This window comes from Pipistrellus hanaki (assembly GCF_964339955.1).
Source record: "Pipistrellus hanaki genome assembly, chromosome: 1".
NCBI classification, from domain to species: Eukaryota; Metazoa; Chordata; class Mammalia; order Chiroptera; family Vespertilionidae; genus Pipistrellus; species Pipistrellus hanaki.
In genome coordinates this window covers 82,922,427-82,943,987 of record NC_140503.1, presented here as the reverse complement: position 1 = coordinate 82,943,987, position 21,561 = coordinate 82,922,427, and the positions used below count along the sequence as shown (strand labels likewise).

Sequence of the window (21,561 nt, the reverse complement as noted above, 5' to 3'; positions counted from 1 at the left end):
CCTTTCTGGGGTCCTGGCCAGTGTGGCTCAGTTATTTGGGCATTATCCCATGCACTGAAAGGTTGCCGGTTCGATTCCTGGTCAGGGCACATGGCTGGGTTGCAAGCTCAATTCATGGTGAGGGCACGTGTGGGAGGCAGCCTATGTTTCTCTCTCCCTCACCCTTCCTCTCTCTCTAAAAATCCTATTTAATAAAGAAGGAATATGCTAATTGACCCTCACTATGTATCACAAAGATGATGGGGCCCACAGCCAATAAGGAGGGAATATGCTAATTGACTGCCCATCCTCAAAGATGGTGGCACCCACAGCAAATAAGGAGGAAATATTATGCTAATTGACTGCCCCACCCTCAGAGATGGTGGTGCCCAGTCCCCTCAACCCCCCCAGCTGCCCACGGCTGGCCGAAGGCACAGGAAAGCCTCAGGTGGCGGCTGCCCAGCTGCCCAGGGCCAGCCCAAGGTTCAGGTAAGCCTTAGATGACAGCTTCCCATCCCCCCAGGGCCACCCAAAGCTCAGGTAACAGGGCCGGCTGAGATTTGTGCTGCCAGTGATATCGGCAGCAGAAGTGTGATGGAGCATTGCCTTCCCCTGATCACCACCCCTGAGGGCTCCCGGGTTGTGAGAGGGGGCAGGCCGGGCTGAGGGCTCCCTTTTCAGTGCATGAATTTTCATGCACCAGGCCTCTAGTCAATAAATAATAAAAAACACAAAAACCTTGCTAGGGACACAGTACAGTTCTTAACTTTAAGATTCAGATCAACCTGACAATAAAAGGTTCTTGTTTTGCCCTGACTGGGTGGATCAGTTGGTTGGAGCAACGAACCATACACCAAAATGCTGGAGGTTTGATATCCAGTTTGGGGCACGTGCAGGAGGCAACTGAACAATATTTCTCTCTCACATCGATGTTTTTCTCTCCCCCTCTCTCTTTAAAATCAATAAAAACATATCTTCAGGTGAGGATTAAAAAATAATGATTTTTTAAAAAGGTTCTTGCTTTTATCCATCTCTCTCTAGCAAGAAAGACATATTAGCTACCTGTTGATGTTTTCTCAGATCAGATACTAGATTACTTCTATAGCTTTAATAATTCTTGTCAGCAGTTAGTTTTTTACAAGACACACTTCCTTGCCCTGACCAGTATGTTCAGTAGTTGATTGAATATTGTCCCATGCACCAAATACTGCTGCAGAAGGTCAAAGGTTTGGTTCCCAGTCAGGGCACACATCCAGGTTGCAAGATCAATCCCTGATTGGGTGTGACACATTGATGTTTCTCTCCCTCCTCTCTCTTCTCTCTTCTCTCTTCTCTTTCTCTCTCCTTTCTCCCCTCACCCTCTCTTCCTCTCTATTCCTCCTTCTCTGATGATCAATAAGAATACATTGGGTTTTATGTGGTCTTTTTTTTAAAGACACATTACCTTTTGCTTGCCCCTTTCCAGGAATGGATACAAAAATTGAAACAAAAATGAAGGGAGAGAGAAAAAACAATAGTACATTTCTGTAGTTGTGTTTAAAAGGGAGTAATTTTCCCTTCTCTCAAAGAAAAGAAATATTTCTCCTACCCTGGGCACTTTGCCTTTTGAAACCAGATCATGTGTTTTCACTTAAAAGACAGTAGTTTCCAGAACCAATATCTGAAATTTGAGTAGTTTGGGCATACTTTCATTCACTTACTAAATCTTATTTAATAAGTACTTGACAAACACCTAATTTGTGCCAGGTACTACTCTTTTTTTTTATCCTCACCTGAGGATGTTTTTTCCATTGACTTTTAGAGAGAGTGTAAGGGAGGGAGGAGGAGGGGAAAGAAAGAGAGAAAAACATCGATCTGAGAGACACATGGACTGGCTGCATCCTTCACACACCCTGATCGGGGGTGGGGTGCGGACCCACAACCAAAGTCCTTGCCCTTGACCGGGAATCAAACTCAGGACCCTCGTCTGCAGGCTGATGCTCTAACCACTGAATAACTGGCCAGAGGTGTTCTAAGGACTATGCCAAGCCTTACTCTTACGGAGCTTTTTTCTAGCAGAGTAGGGAGGCAGACACTAAATTACAAGCAAAATAATTTCAAATAATGACAAGTTCTATGGTGAGAATATAGAGAATGGGAAAGTATGATTGAGATTGAGGAGGGCTATTTTAGATAAGATGAAAGGGGTGCCTTTTTGAACTAGTGATTGAATTTTAGCTGCGAAAGATGAGAAAGAAAGAACCTTACAAAAATGTAGTAAAGGGGAAACAGTAGGGTCAGTGTCCCCAAGGCAAAGTTAAACCTGATCTGTTTAGAAACTGAAGGAAGCCAGTATGGCTAGAACATATGAGCAAAATAGTTAGAGTGATAGGAGTTGATGTTGGAAAACTAGGCAGGGGCCACAGATAGGACCTTTTAGGGCCATGATAAGGAGTTAGAATTTTATTTCAGACTAATGGGATGTCATTAGAAGTTTTAAGGTGAAACTGTCAGAATATGATTGATTTACATTTTAAAACATCACTGAGGGTGTGTGTAGAATGGGATGTAAGGATAGAATGAAAGAAGGCATGTTTAAGCTACTGTAGTAGTCCAGGTAAGAGATGATAATGGTCACGATCAGTGTGATGGATTTTTTCCAATAATGAATTAATTTAATATATATTTTAGACATACACTCATCCCAAAATTTGCTACGGGATTCAATATTGAGGGTAAGAGATAGGATCCTTGGTAAAAATGAGGCAGGAACCAAAGATGAGCCTTAAATTTTTAGTTTGAATGGTTGCTGGAATAGAGAAAAAGGGTTAGGGCCAGAGTTGGGGATAAGAGTCCCATTTCGGACAAACCAAGTTTGAGATGCCATCTGTTCTACAACTTAAATATAAAGTATCTCTGATCAACTAGAACATCCTTTACAATGGCTAACATAAAATTAACAAAATTGTTAAAGTAAATGTAAAAAACTATGAGAGGCTTTTAAATGTAGAATCTTGGAATAGGAAAGTCTAAGTGTGACAAAACACTGAACTCTAAAAAACAATAAATTCAGCTAAATATTTTAAAAATCCGTAGACTATAATAAAGCTAAAAGAAGACTAACTGGGAAAATATACTTGAAACTCAGTCACAAATGGCCAATTATTCTAATGTATAAAAAGCTCTTAAGAAATCAGAAGAAAATGGCTGCTGAGTCAATGCACAACTGGGCAAAGGGAAATACAAGTACTTCTTAATCAGAAAAAAATCAAGTTCACATAATAAGATAAATGTCAAATAGATCTACATTAAAATGTCATCTTTCACCCATCAGATTAGCTTAGATCAAAAGGTTTGATAATATCTTGGCTGGAGTGGCTCAGTTGATTGAGCATTGTCCTATGCACCTAGAGGTTGCAGGATGAATTCCCAGTCAGGACACATGCCCAGGTTGTAAACTCAATCCCTGGTCAAAGTGTGCAAGAGACAGATGGTTGGTGTTTTGCTCTCACATCCATGTTTTTCTTTTTCCCTCTACCTTCCTTTCTCTCTCAAATTCAGTAAAAAAAAAATATTTTAAAAAATAAATTTGATAATGCTTATAATGCAGGAATGTAAAATAGGCCATGGTTTCCCAAACCTTTTCAGTTTTCAGTACTTTTTGTCTCAGTAGATTCATCATAGAACTTCTTTACCAAAAGAAATGCCTAAAAACTAAGTTCCATTTATTAATCAGTTCTGAACAATAAAAGCATTCATAAATTTAATTCCATTAGTCTTTTGTAAAGAATAATACACTTGAAACCGGTTTGGCTCATCGGTAGAGCATTGGTCTGCGGACTGAAAGGTCCCAGGTTAGATTCCGGTCAAGGGCATGTACATTGGTTGCGGGCACATCCCCAGTTAGGGGGTGTGCAAGAGGCAGCTGGTCAATGTTTCTCTCTCATCGACATTTCTAGCTCTCTATCTCTCTCCTTTCCTCTCTGTAAGAAAAATCAATAATATATATTTATAAAAAAAAAAAAAAAAAAGAATAATACGTACACTTAAGTTAAAAAAACGTATTTTTACTTCATTATTAAAGAGCAATTACTAATGGAATGTGTGTGCCTAGGGGGCACTGTACAGCTACTCAACCTGTGAATTAGATTTGGCACAGTCATCTTCAGTTCCTCTCTCACACTGATTTTCGTGTGGCACTTGCTTTATTACAGCGACCATCCAGAACCTAGATTGCTAAGATTGATGTAATAAAAAGGAATATAAATTTAAAATTCATGTTGAAAATGTGAACTCCCCTGAGCAGTAGCTCATGCAGGGTCTGACAATGTTGCTAAAATATCCTATCCTGCTGCATCCCTGTGAGTTCAGTGTAGCAATCCTGGGGCACAATTTGGGCACTGTTACTATAACCTCCCATTGGTGTTGGGAGTATAAAATGGATATGGCCTTTATGGAGGGTTGAGCCGTTTACCAATATCTATCAAAATCATAAATGTGCATGTTTTGAAACAGCAATCCACTTACAGAAATTATATCCTACCAGAGGCCTGTTGAACGAAGATTTGTGCGATAGGCCTTCCTTCTCTTGGCTGCAAGCACCGGTTTTCCTCTGGCACCCGGGACTCAGGCCTTTGCGCTGGCCACCGCCTTCAGTCTTCACTCCAGCCAGAGCACTGTTCCTTAGCTCCCTCCGCCGCCCACCTTCCCCCTCATAGCAGGCATCCTGTTCTGCCCGCAGGACCGCGCCTGCATGGGTGCTACCCAGAGGCCCAGAGCAGCTGGGGGGTGGGGCTGTCACCTTCTTTGTCTAGTTAATTTGCATACTCGCTCCTGATTGGCTGGTGGTGCCTCGAAATGATGGTCAGTTTACATATTTTTTGTTAGTGTAGCTTATTCTTCCATATTTATGAATGAAAAAATTCTCTTAGCCACTATAGTATTGTTTTTAGTGTGGCAGAAGGTTAGAAATAACCTAAATGCCCATCCATAGAAGACTAAATAGATTATGGTACATCTGAAATATTTTTTAATCCTCACCCAAGGATATATTTTTGACTTAAAGAGAGGAAAAGAGAGAGAAACATCAGTTGCCTCCTGTATGCACCCTGATCGGGGGTTGAACCCGCGACCTAGGTTTGTGCCCTGACTGGGAATTAAACTCAACCTTTTGGTGTACAGGACGATGCTCCAACCGACTAACCCACTGGTCAGAGTACCATAGCTTTTTTTTTTTTTTTTTTTTTTTTTTTTAATAGAAGCTCTTTGAGAGCCAATGTGGAATGACTGCAAAGTATAGTGTTAAGTGATAAAAGCAAAATACAGAAGAATTTGCATGGTATGCTTTGATATTCTGTGTTAGAGAGGAAAGGAAATATACATACACTGTATATGTATTTGCTAGTATATTCATCAGTTGGTTGTCTTTGGAAAGATACTTTAGAAGCTGATAATGTAGCTTATCTATGAGGAGAGGAAATAGGTGAGAAGGAAACTTTTCAATGAATACTCTTGTTCCTTTTGAATTTGGAACTATGTAGAATGTATCACCTATTCAAGAGTATGTTAAAATTTAAATAACTAAATTAGTAAGAACAAATTTAATACAAACTACTAAGCTAGTTATGAATTAATATTAATGTTAAACAATTTCTAGGACTGATATTATAATCCAGTTCCTAATGAAAAAAACAAGGTATTTTTAATACTTAAAAGTTTTATTTTGTTTTCATCTTTCAGGATTTAGAAAACTACATATTGGAACTTATCCCTACTTTGCCACAATTAGATGGGCTGGAAAAATCTTTTTATTCCTTTTATGTTTGTACAGCTGTTAGGAAATTCTTTTTCTTTTTGGACCCTCTAAGAACAGGTAAAATAAAATCTTATCTTAGATATTATAAAAGTATTTTATATCTCAACTAGAGAAAAGTCTTGAAATGTCATTTTTTTATTTTCCCAACATGTCATTACCATCTATATTTATCAAATGCTAATATGCTAAGTGTCCCTCTGAACATCCAAGAACCAGTCGCTATGACACACACACCACCAAGTACAGATGCTCAATGCAGGAGCTTCCGTCATGTGCACTGGCCATTTACAAAGAAATGGCACTGTGGACCTGGTGCTGACAAAGCAACACTTAGCTTTCCCAGACTGGTACTCAGGCCCCACTACCACCTCGGAGAGACAGCCCACCAAATTGCAGCAAAGCTGCTGAGACTCCACGCCACAAAATATAGCCCAGCCCAGCCCAGCCCAGAAACAGTAGCTATGGACACCAGATAATGACATCACATATCAACACCCAGCTTCCTCTCCCTAGCTACTAGCCTCCTTGAAGTTTCTTCAGCCCAGGAACACGACTTGCTTTATAACCAGGTAGAATCATTTCACACTTTAACCAAACGTCTATGAAGCATTTTCCTGTGCTTCATCTCATTTGATCCTCACCGAAGTCCTGGAGTAGGTAGGCAGGAGACTTGATAGGTAGGAGACTTTTCTTTTATTAGCCAGAAAATGGAGATTTAGAAAGTTTAGAAACTTTACCCAACTGAAAAGAAGAAATGGTGGACCTTGAAAATGACTTCAGGTTTTCTCACTGTGCAGTATATAGTCAAACACTGCTGCAGTTAAATAGTTTACCCTTTGTTATCCCTGTGTGATGTACAATAATAATCTCCTTCATGTTGATATTTACTGCTGTGTTGCTGACAATTACCTGAAAGAGAAGATGGGGTGCTTCACTGTGCTGGAAAAAGTTTAGCTAAATCAGAAAGCAGGTCTAATTAGGCAGTTTATGTATATAAAGCTCTCTCTGGCACCAGTCACACTGTGTGTTTCCAACTGTCATTGTCTATCGTGAATTTGGTTGATAGTTCTATTATAAAGAAAGGGTAAATAGAGATATTAAAATATTTCTTGTAGTAAATTTCTTTTCAATGTGCACAAATTCGTGCACTAGTCCTCTAGTTAATATATAAGGATTTTGTATGATTTACTTGCACCAACCATAACCAGGTGTGTGACAGTGGCATCTCACCTAACCTCTTATAGTTCCTTCATTTCTAAATGAACTATGAACTGGGTAATTTATGATTCTATTTCTAAGAAGCCAGTTATGCCGAGACCGGTTTAGCTCAATGGATAGAGCGTTGGCTTGGGGACTGAAGGGTCCCGGGTTCGATTCCGGTCAAGGGCATGTACCTTGGTTGCGGGCATATCCCCAGTAGGGGGTGTGCAAGAGGCAGCTGATCGATGACTCTCTCATCGATGTTTCTAACTCTCTATCTCTCTCCCTTACTCTCTATACAAAATCAATAAAATATATATATATATATATATATATATATATATATATATAAAAGAAGTCAGTTATTCTGATATAATATGCTATTCTGATATGTAAGATAATGGAGAATGTTTTATCAAACTTGTGAATTGGGAGATAGAACCATTTAGCCATGATGTATTTTTCTTTTTCTCAAGTTAACTATCCTATATGGGGCTCAGATTGGTAATTTGGCCTCGTTAACATAAATTTTAAAAACTGTTCTAACCTATTGAAACTTAAAAGACTTAAATACATATATCTGGGGCCAGGGAAGGTACAGAAGGCCCAAATCAAAGTCCATAAGTCTCCTATACTCAAAAATCCAGCTATGAGTCTATCATAGTATATCGTAGCTGACAGACTTTTTTAAATATCTCCATTATAGGAACATAGGTATATTTTTCCTTAAAACTTTACAAAATAATGCTATCAGTTTTGACAATTATGTACCAGGTACTATGCTAAGCATTATACATTGATTCTTTCATTTCCTTCCTATCACTCTATAAGGAAAGTATTACTATTATCCACAGTTTATGTGTGAAGCCACTGAGACTTAGATTATATATCTAGAAGTGTCATTTAAATTCCAATCCTTCTACTCATAACCATGCTTCCAAATTGCTTCCTCTTCCAGAACCTGCCAAAGAAAAATGGAGACAGTCTCCTTGTTTGATTATGAGCTGTTTCATTTTCATCTCCACAAACTGCACAACATAACTTTTTAGGGAATCGGTTATCAATGTAATTTTAGAAAGAATTTACCAATTGGATTTACATAGTTGGGGTATAAAAGTAGACATGTGAAGTAGAGGTTTTATTAAATACTAGAGGCCCGGTGCATGAAATTTGTGCATGGGTAGGGCCCCTAGGCCTGGCTGGCGATTAGTGCCAATCGGGGCCTTCCTTCCCCTGGGTGCTGGCTGCTGGCTGCTGGCCAGGGATTTCTTTCATTCTGCACTGCCCCCTGGTGGTCAGTTGAACTACCAGTCCGTCAAAATCCCAAAGGGACAATTTGCATATTAGCCTTTTATTATATGGGATTAGAGACCCTGTCACGAAATTTGTGCACTGTGGGGGGAGGTCCCCTCAGCCCAGCTTGCACCCTCTCACAGCCCAGAACCCCTCGCTCCTTACCATCCGCCTGCTCACTGCTCCTTACCACTCAGCTCGCTGCTCCTTACCACTCAGCTCGCTGCTCCTTAGTGCTGCCACACAGGCGGGAGCGGCTCCTGTCACCGCCATTGTGCTCGCCATTCATGAGCCTGGCTTCTGGCTAAGCATTGAGCATCTGCACTGGTGGTCAGTGCACATCATAGTGACCCACCATAATGGTTGCTTAGGCTGTACATCTCCCCTTTCATAGCAGTAAGGACTTTGGAGCATAAAAGCTAAGGAGGTTTAAAATGTCAATTCTTTGGCTGGTGTTATAAAATAATACATTTATAAAATTGCTCTTGTTTTTAAAATGCAGTTAATTGTATTTTTTATGTTCTTTAAAGGGAAGATAAAAATTCAAGATATTTTAGCATGCAGCTTCCTAGATGATTTATTGGAGGTAAATGTGTTTTTAAACATTTATAAATTATATCACTTGACAATTGCTATCTTCTAACTGTCTCTGTGTTCATTTAGTTAAGGGATGAGGAACTGTCCAAGGAGAGTCAAGAAACAAATTGGTTTTCTGCTCCTTCTGCCTTAAGGGTATATGGTAGGTTCCTGTCAAAATGCTAAAATTTGAATTATTCATTCCTTAGTTAATTGGTGTTCAAAGAACATTTTTTTAAATATATATTTTTTCATTGATTTCGGAGAGGGAGAGAGATATAGAAACATCAGTGATGAGAGAGATTCATGGATTGGTTGCCTCCTGCATGCCCTCTCCTGGGGGGGATTGAGCCCACAACCCAGGCATGTGCCATTGGCTGGAATTGAACTGGGACTCTTTAGTCCATAGGGCAACTAACTACTGACTCAAACTGGATAGGGCCAAAGGACATTTTGATACATAGGCTAATTTACTTTAAGATCAAAGTATCCCAATTATCTTAGAGCTAGTACTCTAGGTTACTAAAATTTACTTTTAAATACCAATGTTCTATATTTTTGTAACTTTTTAAGTTATTACACTTTCTCTTTAAGTTGGTCTTCTTTGGCTCAAGCATTATGAACATCTACTGTGGTCTTGTACTGTGATAAAATGTTGGGAGGTGTTCTAGGACCTGGTTTGCTTTTTATTTGAGAGAGAGAGAGACACACACAGACAGACATTGTTATGTGAGAGAAACATCATTGGTTGCCTCCCACACATGCTCCAAGTGCCCTGATCCAGGATCAGACCTTGTGGTATATGAATGGCATTCAAACCAACCAAGCCACACCAGTTTTTTGGGTAATATTTGTTCTCCTTTTTTTTAACGTCTTCACTTGAGCACGTTTTCATTGATCTTCAGAGGGGAGGAAGAGAGAGAGTGGCGTGAGAGGCATTGGTCAGCTGCCTCATGCAAGCGCCCCAACTGGGGCTGGAGGTTGAACCCAAAACCCAGGATTGTGCCCTGGCCAGGAATTGAACCCAGGACCTTTCAGTGTCCAGGGCAACACTCCTACAACTGAGTCACACTGGCCAGAGTGCTCTTTTCTTAAATGTCATTAGTCTGTTAAGTTATTCTGTTAGGTGGTCCTAACTCATTTTGGCATCTTTGACCTCTGCTTTTAAGTGCCAGCGTTTCAGTGCTTTTTGTGATCTCTATTGCCAGCTAATTTGTTTTTTTGTTTTGTTTTGTTTTTGTCATTTAATTTAGAATCCTAGAAAGTCTTTTTTTCTTTTTTTTAAAATATATTTTATTGTGTTTTTACAGAGAGGAAGAGAGAGGGATAGAAAGTTAGAAACATCGATGAGAGAGAATCATCTGTCAGCTGCCTCTTGCACACCCCCTACTGGGGATGTGCCCACAACCAAGGTACAGGCCCTTGACCGGAATTGAACCCAGGACCTTTCAGTCTGCAGGCTGACGCTCTAGCCACTGAGCCAAACCAGTTTCGGCCTAGAAACTCTTAAAAGGTTGCAAACTAAAAGCAAATAATAATGGAAGGGAAATAGCCCAAAGGCCATCCCTTTATGATGAGTTTTCTTTAATTTTTCAAAAATGTTTTTATTGGGGGAGAGATAAATATCAATGATGAGAGGAATTCATCAGTTGGCTGCCTCCTGCTTGCCACCTACTAGTGATCGAGCCCAAAAACCCAGGCATGTGCCCTGACCAGGAATCTATCCCTGACCTGGTTCTTGGGTGGACACTAACCGCTGAGCCACACTGGCTGCATGTTTTCTTTTACTGGCTCTGGCTTAATAGTTGTGTGTTTTTTCTTTTCCAAATATATTTTTACTGATTTTAGAGAGGAAGGGAGAGAAACATCAATGATGAAAGAGAATCATTAATCAGCTGCCTCTTGCAGGCCCCCTACTGGGCATAGAGCCCACACCCCAGGCATGTCCCCTTGACTAGAATCCAACCCAGGACCTTTCAGTCCGCAGGCCAGTCAACGCTCTATCCACTGAGCAAGACTGGCTAGGGTAACAGTTGTTTTGATAGAAGTTGCAGGGATTGATGATTTCACTACCTTTACTGTAAAATAATTACTTTGAAAATTAAAATATTAACCAATAAAAAGAACTTGGTGTTTATTCTTTTGTATTTGAATTTTATTTGGTCACAACTGTCTTTTTATCGTCTTTCTTCTCAAGGCCAGTATTTGAATCTTGATAAGGATCACAATGGCATGCTCAGTAAAGAAGAGCTCTCCCGGTATGGAACAGCAACCATGACCAATGTCTTCTTAGACCGTGTTTTCCAGGAGTGTCTCACTTATGATGGAGAAATGGTATTAGTTTAAACCTAACAAATTTTTGAAATTTAGGTTCCCACAGCTTTCAAAAGCCTTTTTCTTGATGTGATACAGTGTTTTTTATATCAGTGTGTAACAGTATCTTAAAATGTATGAAATGATCAAATTTGATATTCAAAGAGCCTTTAATCTTAAGGTAAATTTGTTTTACAACATGACTTGCCTATGGATTCTGGGCAAATAGAAAATTTTAATTTGTTCATTTCATTGTCATTGTACCAATTGTAAAGGGATGTAGACAAGGTAAAGTAAAATCTGAAAATTTGGCAAATGCTATTAACTATTTTCATAGAGATGGTTCATCCATTAAATTATCAGCTCAGATATAGTACCACACACACCATGGTTTAAATTTAAGAATCAGGTCGTATTACTCTCCATTAAGTGTCTATATTAGAAGCTAAAGATTGACTAATATGTACCTGTCCTTATATTGCAGAAATTATAAATTACCATGTTTGCTATTAAATACATGTGTTAAGGGTGTGATAAAATTTCCAAACCAATGATGCTTAAGAAATGGACAGATTGTCAGAAGAGAATCAAGGTTCTCGGTTTCATCACTAAGCTTTAATAGCAGTTTTCTAAACAATACCCTTGTTAGCCAACTGCAAAGGAAAAGGGGAAAAGGCACAGAAACTTTTGTGATTCCCACCATTGTCTACAGTGAGGAACTTTGTAAATGACTTCTGGTGAATAAAGAAAATCAGAAGCTACAACTATGCTTGGAGATAAGACAATGATAAGTTACATCTCTCTAGTTCTTTATACTGCAATTTAAGCAAAAAGGAATTCTTAATCTTAGCCTAAAAAAAAATCTCTTCCAAGAATAGAAATTTCTGAGATTCTCCCACATATTTTACTTATTTTCACTATGCAGAAAATGTAATCTATGACTAGATTTAAAATTTTTAAACAGTATACCAAATAGCTATTTGAATTTACTATCCTATTCATTCCAATAAATTTTTCTCAAAATGACCAAACTGAAATGAAAATATAAATGTGTGGCAATATACTCTAGCTTAGTCACTATGCTGTACATTTCAAAAGCATAATAAAAGAAAATTATGGCTTAACACAGAAAATCTCATAAGAAATGAACTATGTCCGAAAACCTGTCCTGTAGAGATTAACTGCTGTATAGAATTCCTAGAAACCAACCTGAATGTTTTAAAATCTTGCCACTTTTGATTGCAAAATAGTTTCAGATTATTAGACACTCAAAAAGTTATTTCTAGCCGAAACTGGTTTGGCTCAGTGGTAGAGCATCGGTCTGCGGACTGAAGGGTCCCGGGTTCGATTCCAGTCAGGGGCATGTACATTGGTTGCGGGCACCTCCCCAGTAGGGGGTGTGCAAGAGGCAGGTGGGCGATGTTTATCTCTCATCGATGTTTCTAGCTCTCTATCCCTCTCCCTTCCTCTCTGTAAAAAATAAATAAAATATATAATTTTTTTAATAAAAAGTTAATTCTAAATATGGTCCCTAATGTTATTTTCTTTTCTATAGGACTATAAGACCTACCTGGACTTCGTTCTTGCATTAGAAAACCGAAAAGAACCTGCAGCTCTGCAGTACATTTTCAAATTGCTTGATATCGAGAACAAAGGATATCTGAATGTCTTTTCTCTTAATTACTTCTTTAGGGTAAGTCTCATTCGTGTATATGAGTCATTGTTCCTTAACATATATGTTACATATACCATTTGGTTTAAAATACCATGTGCGCCAAACTGGTTTGGCTCAGTGGATAGAGTGTCTGCCTGCGGACTGAAAGGTCCCAGGTTCAATTCCAGTCAAGGACATGTATCATGGTTGTGGGTACATCCCCAGTAGGGGGTGTGCAAGAGGCAGCTGGTCGATGTTTCTCTCTCATCGCTGTTTCTAGCTCTCTATCCCTCTCCCTTCCTCTCTGTGAAAAATCAATAAAGTATATTTAAAAATAAAAATAAAATAAAATACCATGTGCCCTGACTGGTGTTGCTCAGTTGGGCATAATCCCGTGCCCTGAAGGGTTACTGGTTCAATTCCTGGTCAGGCACATGTTCAATTCCTGGTTGCTGGCACATTCCTGGTCAGGGTTGCAGGACTTGATCCCTGATAAAGGGAGGCAACCAGTCGATGCAGGAGGCAGCCAATTGATGTTTTGCTCTCACATCAGTGTTTCTTTTTCTCCCTCTCTCTTTCTAAAAATAAAAAATGTTTTTAAAAAAATGTTTAAGCTTCACATTTTCTAGTGAGTGACTCAGCTAAAATGTTTCTCAAGCCCTGTTTTGGCTCAGTGGATAAAGCGTTGGCCTGGTGACTAAACGGTCCCAGGTTCGATTCTTGGTTGCGGAAACATACCCAGGGTGTGTTTGCAGGAGGCAGACAATCTATGTTTCTCTCTCATTGATGTTTCTAACTCTTTATCCCTCTCCTTTCCTCTCTGCAAAAAATTAATAAAATAAAAAGTAAAATGTTTGTCACATTGGATCACAGTAGTTAACCCTTGATTAACACTGTTTTTGAACTGCATGTGTGTGTATCCACCTATATGCAGATTTTTTCAATAAGATATATTGAAAAAATTTGAGATTTCTCACTACAGTGAAGAAGTCTTATCAGTTACACTTAAGCTACCATAAAGCAATCGTGTTGCTAAGTTTTCCATACATGAATCATCATACCTAAAAATTTTCACTTTCAGTTCTTTTCACTTTTGATATCTAATTGTAGTTGTCAAGTACAGGGCAAAATGTAGGGTGGGAGGGGAGGTGGTGGATTGGGTATCTTAAAGAATAGGAAGGTATGAGCAGCATCCGTGGGTAATGGGAGGTCATATGGAATGATTGCTAGGCCACATGAAAGGCTCATCTAAGGTTGGAGAATATTCCTGTGTTGTAGCAATAATCTGTAGTTTTGTATACTTCCTTTCTGAAGCTCTCAATAGCTAAAGGGAGGTCTAGAAAGGTTGATGGTTACACTGACCCAATATTTAGGTTTTGCTGAATACTTGATATGCAAGGTCAAGAATGTTGAGAATATTGGCAAGAATGGTTTGATAGGAAAGTAATTGGAACTAGAAAGAGACCATGGATTTTTTTTTGGGGGGGGGCAAAGGGGGCTATTCTGTATTTCATTTTTTATTTACAGATTTATTTCTGCTCAATACAGGCCATACAGGAACTAATGAAAATCCATGGACAAGATCCCGTTTCATTTCAAGATGTGAAGGTTACTTTTTTCCTTTAATTTACAGAATGCCAGCTAACCTTTTGATTAAATTTTATATGAAAGTAACTTATGAATTATAAAATACTGGACCAAATCAAGTTTTTGCTCTTATTTGTTCCAATGATATTTAGTCATTAGAAACTGAGACCACAGTTTGACTAATGGTTTTTGTAGTCTGATTTTAGCATTTTCATCCTTGTGTTCTCATTGACAGCTTTCATTCATTTTGAATGAAAATTAAAAGAGAATCATCCTTTGGCAAACTATTCCACTGGAAACTGAATTTTTAACTTGGGAACTGTTTAGGTCAGGCACATTTTTAGTCTGATACTTTAAAGGGTATCAGACTAAAAATGTGCCTGACCTAAATACTTTGGTATTACTTAGGAAGACATCAGTCCTACACTATGAAAACTACCACTGAAACATATGCTGCTACTTAGCACTTTAGTATTGAGACTTTCTCTAGCTATGAAAAACAAGGAGTATCCAGTATTGATTCAGGTTCAAACTGAATAATGTAATAAATAACTCATTCAGATTTAAAAATGTATAAGGTAAAGAGTTGTTTTGGTTTAATATAAATGAGACAAATTTTAAACTGTGCAACAGGCAACTTAAGAACTAGTTAAGCACTACCTAGCTTGGCTCAGTCGGCCTGCGGACTGAATAGTCACAGGTTCGATTTGGGCCAAGGGCACATGCTGGGGTTGCGGGCTCGATCTCCAGTGGGGGGCATGCAGAAGTCGGCCAAACAATTCTTTCTCATCACTGATGTTTCTCTCCCCTCTCCCTTCCTCTTTGAAATCAATAAAATAAATAAATCAATAGAACTAGTTAATTTTAGCCGAAACCGGTTTGGCTCAATGGATAGAGCGTTGGCTTGGGGACTCGAAAGGTCCTGGGTTCGATTCCGGTCAAGGGCATGTACCTTGTTGCAGGCATATCCCCAGTACAGGGTGTGCAAGAGGCAGCTGATCGATGACTCTCTCTCATCGATGTTTCTAACTCTCTATCTCTCTCCCTTCCTCTCTGTACAAAATCAATAAAATATATATTTTTTAAAAAATAGTTAATTTTAAATGGCCACCAACCTTGGAAGAGGAAGTTTCAAAAACATAAAAGTTTCTTTCTTTTACCTACATTGTTCTAAACTCTGGAAAATGTAATTTTCCTCCTTTAATGACACTAAATACTGAGTAATTTTATTACAAAAAGATTAAGAAACACGTACGAATTCTTTGTAAGTATTCATTTAGAAGAGGTTCTTCCAAATATTCCAGTAAATTTTAACACAATTTAATGTTATTCTAGATGACTAATTCTTTGATACCGACCCCCCACCCAGAGTGTAAAAGGTTAACATCAATATTGGAAATGAAATTTTGTCATAATCTTGGCTCTGAAGACTTTTGAGTTTGAGCTGAGTTTGCACTTAAATTGAAGGGTTTGCTTCATCACTAAAGTACAAGTAAAACTTAGTTAACATGTACTCAAAGAACACTGCATTAAATAGTTTAGTTATTAATTACCTATGTAGTTTGTATTAGCTTAAACTCTGAGCCTCATTTTCTTCCTCGTTGATAGACAGTTATCACATAACTAAGGAATATTCCAGTAAAATTCTGTGAGTACATAGAAAAGGAGACTGCTTATCTGTTGAATGGTTTTTTCTTTACAAAAATTTTATGTAAGCTTAAGTGCTGAATTTTAGGTCACTGTGTGATAAAAATTAAGTGAATCATATATCAGATTCCATTGTGTTTTTCTTCTTTCTTGCAGGATGAAATCTTTGACATGGTAAAACCAAAGGATCCTTTGAAAATCTCGCTTCAGGATTTAATCAACAGTAATCAAGGAGACACAGTCACCACCATTCTAATCGATCTGAATGGCTTCTGGACTTATGAGAACAGAGAAGCCCTTGTTGCAAATGACAATGAGAACTCTGCAGACCTTGATGATACATGATCTCAAAAACTAGACTGTATTCATTACCATAAGCTTGAGTGCTACATGAAATCTTTGAAGCAGAATCCTTGGAAATGGTCTAAATAAAAACTTCAAATGCCTATAGAACACAGAAAATGTTCGCATTATTGGAATAGTTTGGAAGCAATAGGACCAAATTAGGAAGCAATAAATTCTGTTTCCACTTAGCTTAAATATGACAAATGTGATTTGCTGAAAGCGGTCCACTTTAAATCTGTGTAATATTTAGGACTGCTTCTGACATTAGTCATTAAGAATTTGAATACCTGAAAGGTAGTTTAAATTATAACGTGTTCATTTAACCTTGAATATTCTCCTAAAGTATTATATCTATCAAAGATTACAGACTTCCCCATTCATTTCATTTCTGGATTAGAAGTATTTACTAGTAGATGTTTCTTTTTATAGGATATTTCAATAAAAAAGTATTGAAGTTAATATTTACTTTAAAATCATTGGTATAAAAAATCTGTCTAGTTTTATTAACTAGTACCAGAGTTACCTTTTATAAAACCATTTTGTTAGGATTATTGTGAACTCACTGTAAAGGTTCTCAATTACATTATGTCTAGTTTTATGAGATAAAAGAATATCACGAACTATGATCCACAAGGAACAGTAAATATTAAAAGGATTAAAAGGAAGAAAAACAAAGGCTTAAAAATAAGACAAAACCATTTAATGCATTTATGGGAAATTTTATAGTTTGCATAAATAAAAATATAAAAATTTAAGGCACAGTGTATAACTATGTAAACATTACAAACTGGCCACAGTTAGACAAGTAAAGAAAATAAAATTCAAGAAGCATAAAATCTTCATAGGTTATTATCTTCCTTCTACTATAATAGAAAAGTTTCTAGTTTTTGTTAGATATATTACCTCCAAGGAGAGAAGATTCAGATCACCTTCACTGGATAACCAAATATAAGAGTTGGAAATACTAACTCAAAAACAATTTGGAGGGAAGGTGTCAGGTTAGCATGTTTTAGACTATAACTTATGGTTACATTAATTATATAATCTGATAACTAATCTTTTAAGCACTAAATTATCTGGTATAGACCCATTACTAAAAAGATTCCTATCATATGCCATGAACCACCACACCATAAATCCATAAAAACATTTTAAAAAGGAAACCTATCTTATTTAATGTTATAGACTCAATCACCTTTCCATAAAATAAACTTAAGGAAAGAAAATTCAAAGTGCTTTTATCTTGCTCCTTTTTATTACTCAGTGAACCTTCTTTAGTATGAAGTTAATGGTTAGATTTATAAATAAGACAACATGAAAAAATCAGAGAAATTCCTCATTTTCATCTGAGATTAGGAATATCAACTCTTATTAGCCTTAATCAGAAACTTAACCCATTTTTTTTTCATACAAACACAAATAACAGACAAGCATGATAATTAACTCTTCTTAATTGGCAATTAGGACTCTAAAATTTCCTTAACATTTTTATAAAGATCATTTTAAAACCAAAGCACTAATTTGACACACAGTAAAAGCATAATACAAATAACCAAATTTCAGATCTGACTTTTGCTAGATAGAGCTTAAGAATAAAGGAAACAGTTTTCCCTTTATAGATAATTTAAAATATAAATAACTGTATTAAATCCCACTGAATAGAGAATGTGAAAGTTCCTGGTATAAAAACCACCTTAGTGTTTGAAGTTTGAGTCATTGCATTCTATGGTGGGACAGAGACTGGATTTTGTTTGCTTTCTGTAAATACTTCACATTCTCCCTCCATTTCAAAATTTAGATTCACAAATGAACTGGACACCACTGTTTCTGGTTGATCTGTCTGAACAATGGAATCAGCTTGCAGCTTATTCTGTTGGTAGTGTCTTTCTGCTTCTTCAGACATCCTGTTTTCTTCCTCCTCCTCCTCCTCCTAAAGAGAAAATATCAAGAATCGTTAAAATATATCCAAAAGGAATAGATTTGTTCCCAATTTTAGCTTGTTTTTCTCTTTTTTTAAAAAAAATATATTTTATTGATTTTTTTTACAGAGAGGAAGGGAGAGGGATAGAGAGTTAGAAACATCAATGAGAGAGAAACATTGATTAGTTGCCTCTTGCACACCCCCTATTGGGGATGTGCCGGCAACCAAGGTACATGCCCTTGACCGGAATCCAACCTGTGTCCTTTCAGTCCGCAAGCTGATGCTCTATCCACTGAGCCAAACTGGGTTTGGCTGTTTTTTCTTCTCTTTTAACCAAAACAGTATCATGTACAATTCACTTTGGTCTACTTAAGATAAGACATACTTTCCTTCCCTTTCATTCCCAAATTCAAAAACTATTACATGACATTTTAGAAAAGTGGTGTCATTTTTAAAAATACATCTTTATTATTGAAAGTATTAACAGATGTCCCCATTTTTCCACCATTGACTCCCTCCACCCCGCTCACAGCCCCTCCTCAGCCCTTCATGGCACTATTGTCTGTGTCCACAGATTATGCATATTTTATCTAATAAGAGTAATATGCCGGGACCGGTTTGGCTCAATGGATAGAGCATCGGCTTGGGGACTGAAGGGTCCCGGGTTCGATTCCGGTCAAGGGCACATACCTTGGTTGCGGGCATATCCCCAGTAGGGGGTGTGCAAGAGGCAGCTGATCAATGACTCTCTCCCTTCCTCTCTGTATAAAATCAATAAAATATATATATTTTTTAAAAAGAGTAATATGCAAATTGACCATACCTCCACTACACCACAAGCCACACCAACCAACCATGCCCATCAGCCAATCAGAGCTAGTATGCAAATTAACCTGAACCAAGATGGTTACAGCCACAGAGAGCAGGAGGGAGGCTTGGGTTTCCCTGGCAATGGAAGAAGCCAAGCTCTCCACCTGCCCCGAGGCCTAAGCTTCCACTCAAGGCTACAAAGTTTCAATTATAGAAGGTAAACAAATCCAAACAAATGGCGGGAGCAACAGAGCAAGCAGAAGGCGTGGCTCCACTCCAGACTACAAAGTTTCAATTGTAGAAGGCAAATAAATCCCAGATACCAGGGCCTTGTTTGGGTTGATGGGGGGCGTGGCCGACCTGCAAACCACCATAGGCTCCTCACCCAGGCCACCCCACATCCCAAGGGAACCCCTCCCTGATCCAGGACACCCTTCAGGGCAAACCAGCTGGCCCCCACCGATGCACCAGGCCTCTATCCTACCTAATAAAAGAGTAAGATGCGCTGAAACTGGTTTGGCTCAGTGGACAGAGCATTGGCTTGCAGACTGAAAGGTCTCAGGTTCAATTCCGGTCAAGGGCATGTACCTTGGTTGCTGGCACATCCCCACTAGGGAGTGTGCAGGAGGCAGCTGATCAATGTTTCTAACTCTCTATCCCTCTCTCTTCCTATCTGTAAAAACTCAATAAAATATATTATTTTTTAAAAAGAGTAAAATGCAGATTGACCATCACTCCAATATACAAGATGGCTGCCCCCATGTGGTCAAAGATCCTGCCCACATGTGGACACAAGATGGCCAGCAGGGGAGGGCAGTTAGGAGGGACCAGGCCAGCAGAAGAGGGAAGTTGGGGGCAAACAGGCTGGCATGGGAGCAGTTAGTCATCAATCAGGCTGGCATGGGAGTGGTTAGGGGGGTGATCAGACTGGCAGACAGAAGTGGTTAGGGGCAATCAAGAAGGCAGACAGGCGAGCAGTTGGGAGCCAGCAGTCCTGGATTGTGAGAGGGATGTCTGGATTGGGCCTACACAGGCAGTTGGACATCCCTCGAGGGGTCCCAGATTGGAGAGGGTGCAGGCTGGGCTGAGGGACACCACCACCCTCCTCCACCCCATGCACAAATTTCATGCACCGGGCCTCTAGTATACATATAATTATTTAACCTCTTCCTGCCCTCCCCTTTCCCTCTTAGATGAGACCTGAACTATGTTGAAAGGAGTTTTATCTTTTCAGATTAAGTCTAATCTAAAACTATAGCTAATACTATTATCACTTCGATTATAGGGTATCAGCCTGTTCATTGGAACAGGGTGGTCTAGCCACTAAATTGACATAGCATGGTTAGTGTTCCCATAAGCACCTGGTAACAAATAAGGCAGTCTCTGCCCTCAAAAAGTTTACAATCTAAGAGGGAAGTTAAGACACGTAATAACAGCATTAAGAGAGAAAAGAATAACTAGAGATTTAGAAATAATAACTTCCAGAACTACTGCCGTATTTTCCGGTGTATAAGACGACCCCCTAATTTTACAGTTAAAACATAGGTTTAGGCCTATATTCGCTGTATAAGACTACCCCCCACTTCTGAGGTAACACCAGTTCTTTTTTTAATAGACTGTCTCTCTGACTCTGGCCAATCTGAGCAGGCTTTTTTTCGTTTCAAAAGTCGTCTGATACGAAAATACGGTACGTTCATGGAAGAGGTGGCATGTGTACTGGTCCCTGCAGTATGGGGACAGAATGACTAACCTGTTAAGAAGATTAATCTAGAACTTGCTTGAGAATGAATGAGAAAGGCCATTTAGAGAGGCTATATTCCCCATGAGGTAATGAGGTTCTAAACAAGTCGTTCATCAAATATTTTTGAAACCAAATAAATATAAAGTCAGTTGAGCTTTCCAGATTCATCTCCAGCCATTCTGTTGTGCTCTATGCTCCAGTGACAATAAAGTAGTATTCTTGCCATTTCCCCAAACATACAATTTCATTTCTCTACATTCTATGTTTATCTAAATTGCCCTCAAGTGCTTGAAAAAGAATAGTAAGAGATACTAATATTTATTTTATTTTAATATATACTAATATATACTAAGTGCTGTTCTATTTTACATATTAATTCATTTAATCGTTAGAGCAACCCTAGCATGGATGCTGCAATTTTCATTATAAAGATGAGTAAACTGAGGCTTATAAAGGTTAAGTATTTTGCACAAGGTAACAAAGTTAGAAGTGGCAGAGCCAGAATTTGAATTCAGACTCTTTGGTTCTTGGGCCCATGCTCTTGAATGCTAAAGCTTTCTCATTGTTTAAGGCTAAACTCATTTCACTCCCTACTCTAAGACCTCACTATAGACAGACTTGCCTCACATCTCTGTGCCTTCACTAATGGCACTTACACATTTCTAGTAACTGTAATTTTCTGTGCATCAAACTCACTCCAG

General features: G+C 38.5%; 2 protein-coding genes across 2 annotated transcripts in view; one reads left to right on the top strand and one right to left on the bottom strand.

Annotated features, from left to right (window-relative positions):
• PPP2R3C (protein phosphatase 2 regulatory subunit B''gamma) overlaps window positions 1–17,535 on the top strand; it is a 29,577-nt gene extending 12,042 nt beyond the window's left edge. Inside the window, exons 7-13 of the mRNA XM_084874870.1 lie at window positions 5,698–5,830; window positions 8,797–8,852; window positions 8,930–9,005; window positions 11,040–11,176; window positions 12,711–12,848; window positions 14,358–14,417; window positions 16,200–17,535. Coding sequence (XP_084730996.1) covers window positions 5,698–5,830; window positions 8,797–8,852; window positions 8,930–9,005; window positions 11,040–11,176; window positions 12,711–12,848; window positions 14,358–14,417; window positions 16,200–16,388 — 789 coding nt within the window. The 3' untranslated portion in view covers window positions 16,389–17,535. The remainder of the gene's footprint in view (window positions 1–5,697; window positions 5,831–8,796; window positions 8,853–8,929; window positions 9,006–11,039; window positions 11,177–12,710; window positions 12,849–14,357; window positions 14,418–16,199) is intronic.
• The window catches only part of FAM177A1 (family with sequence similarity 177 member A1), a 27,462-nt gene continuing 22,967 nt past the window's right edge, over window positions 17,067–21,561 (bottom strand). Inside the window, exon 5 of the mRNA XM_084875148.1 lies at window positions 17,067–18,318. Coding sequence (XP_084731274.1) covers window positions 18,112–18,318 — 207 coding nt within the window. The 3' untranslated portion in view covers window positions 17,067–18,111. The remainder of the gene's footprint in view (window positions 18,319–21,561) is intronic.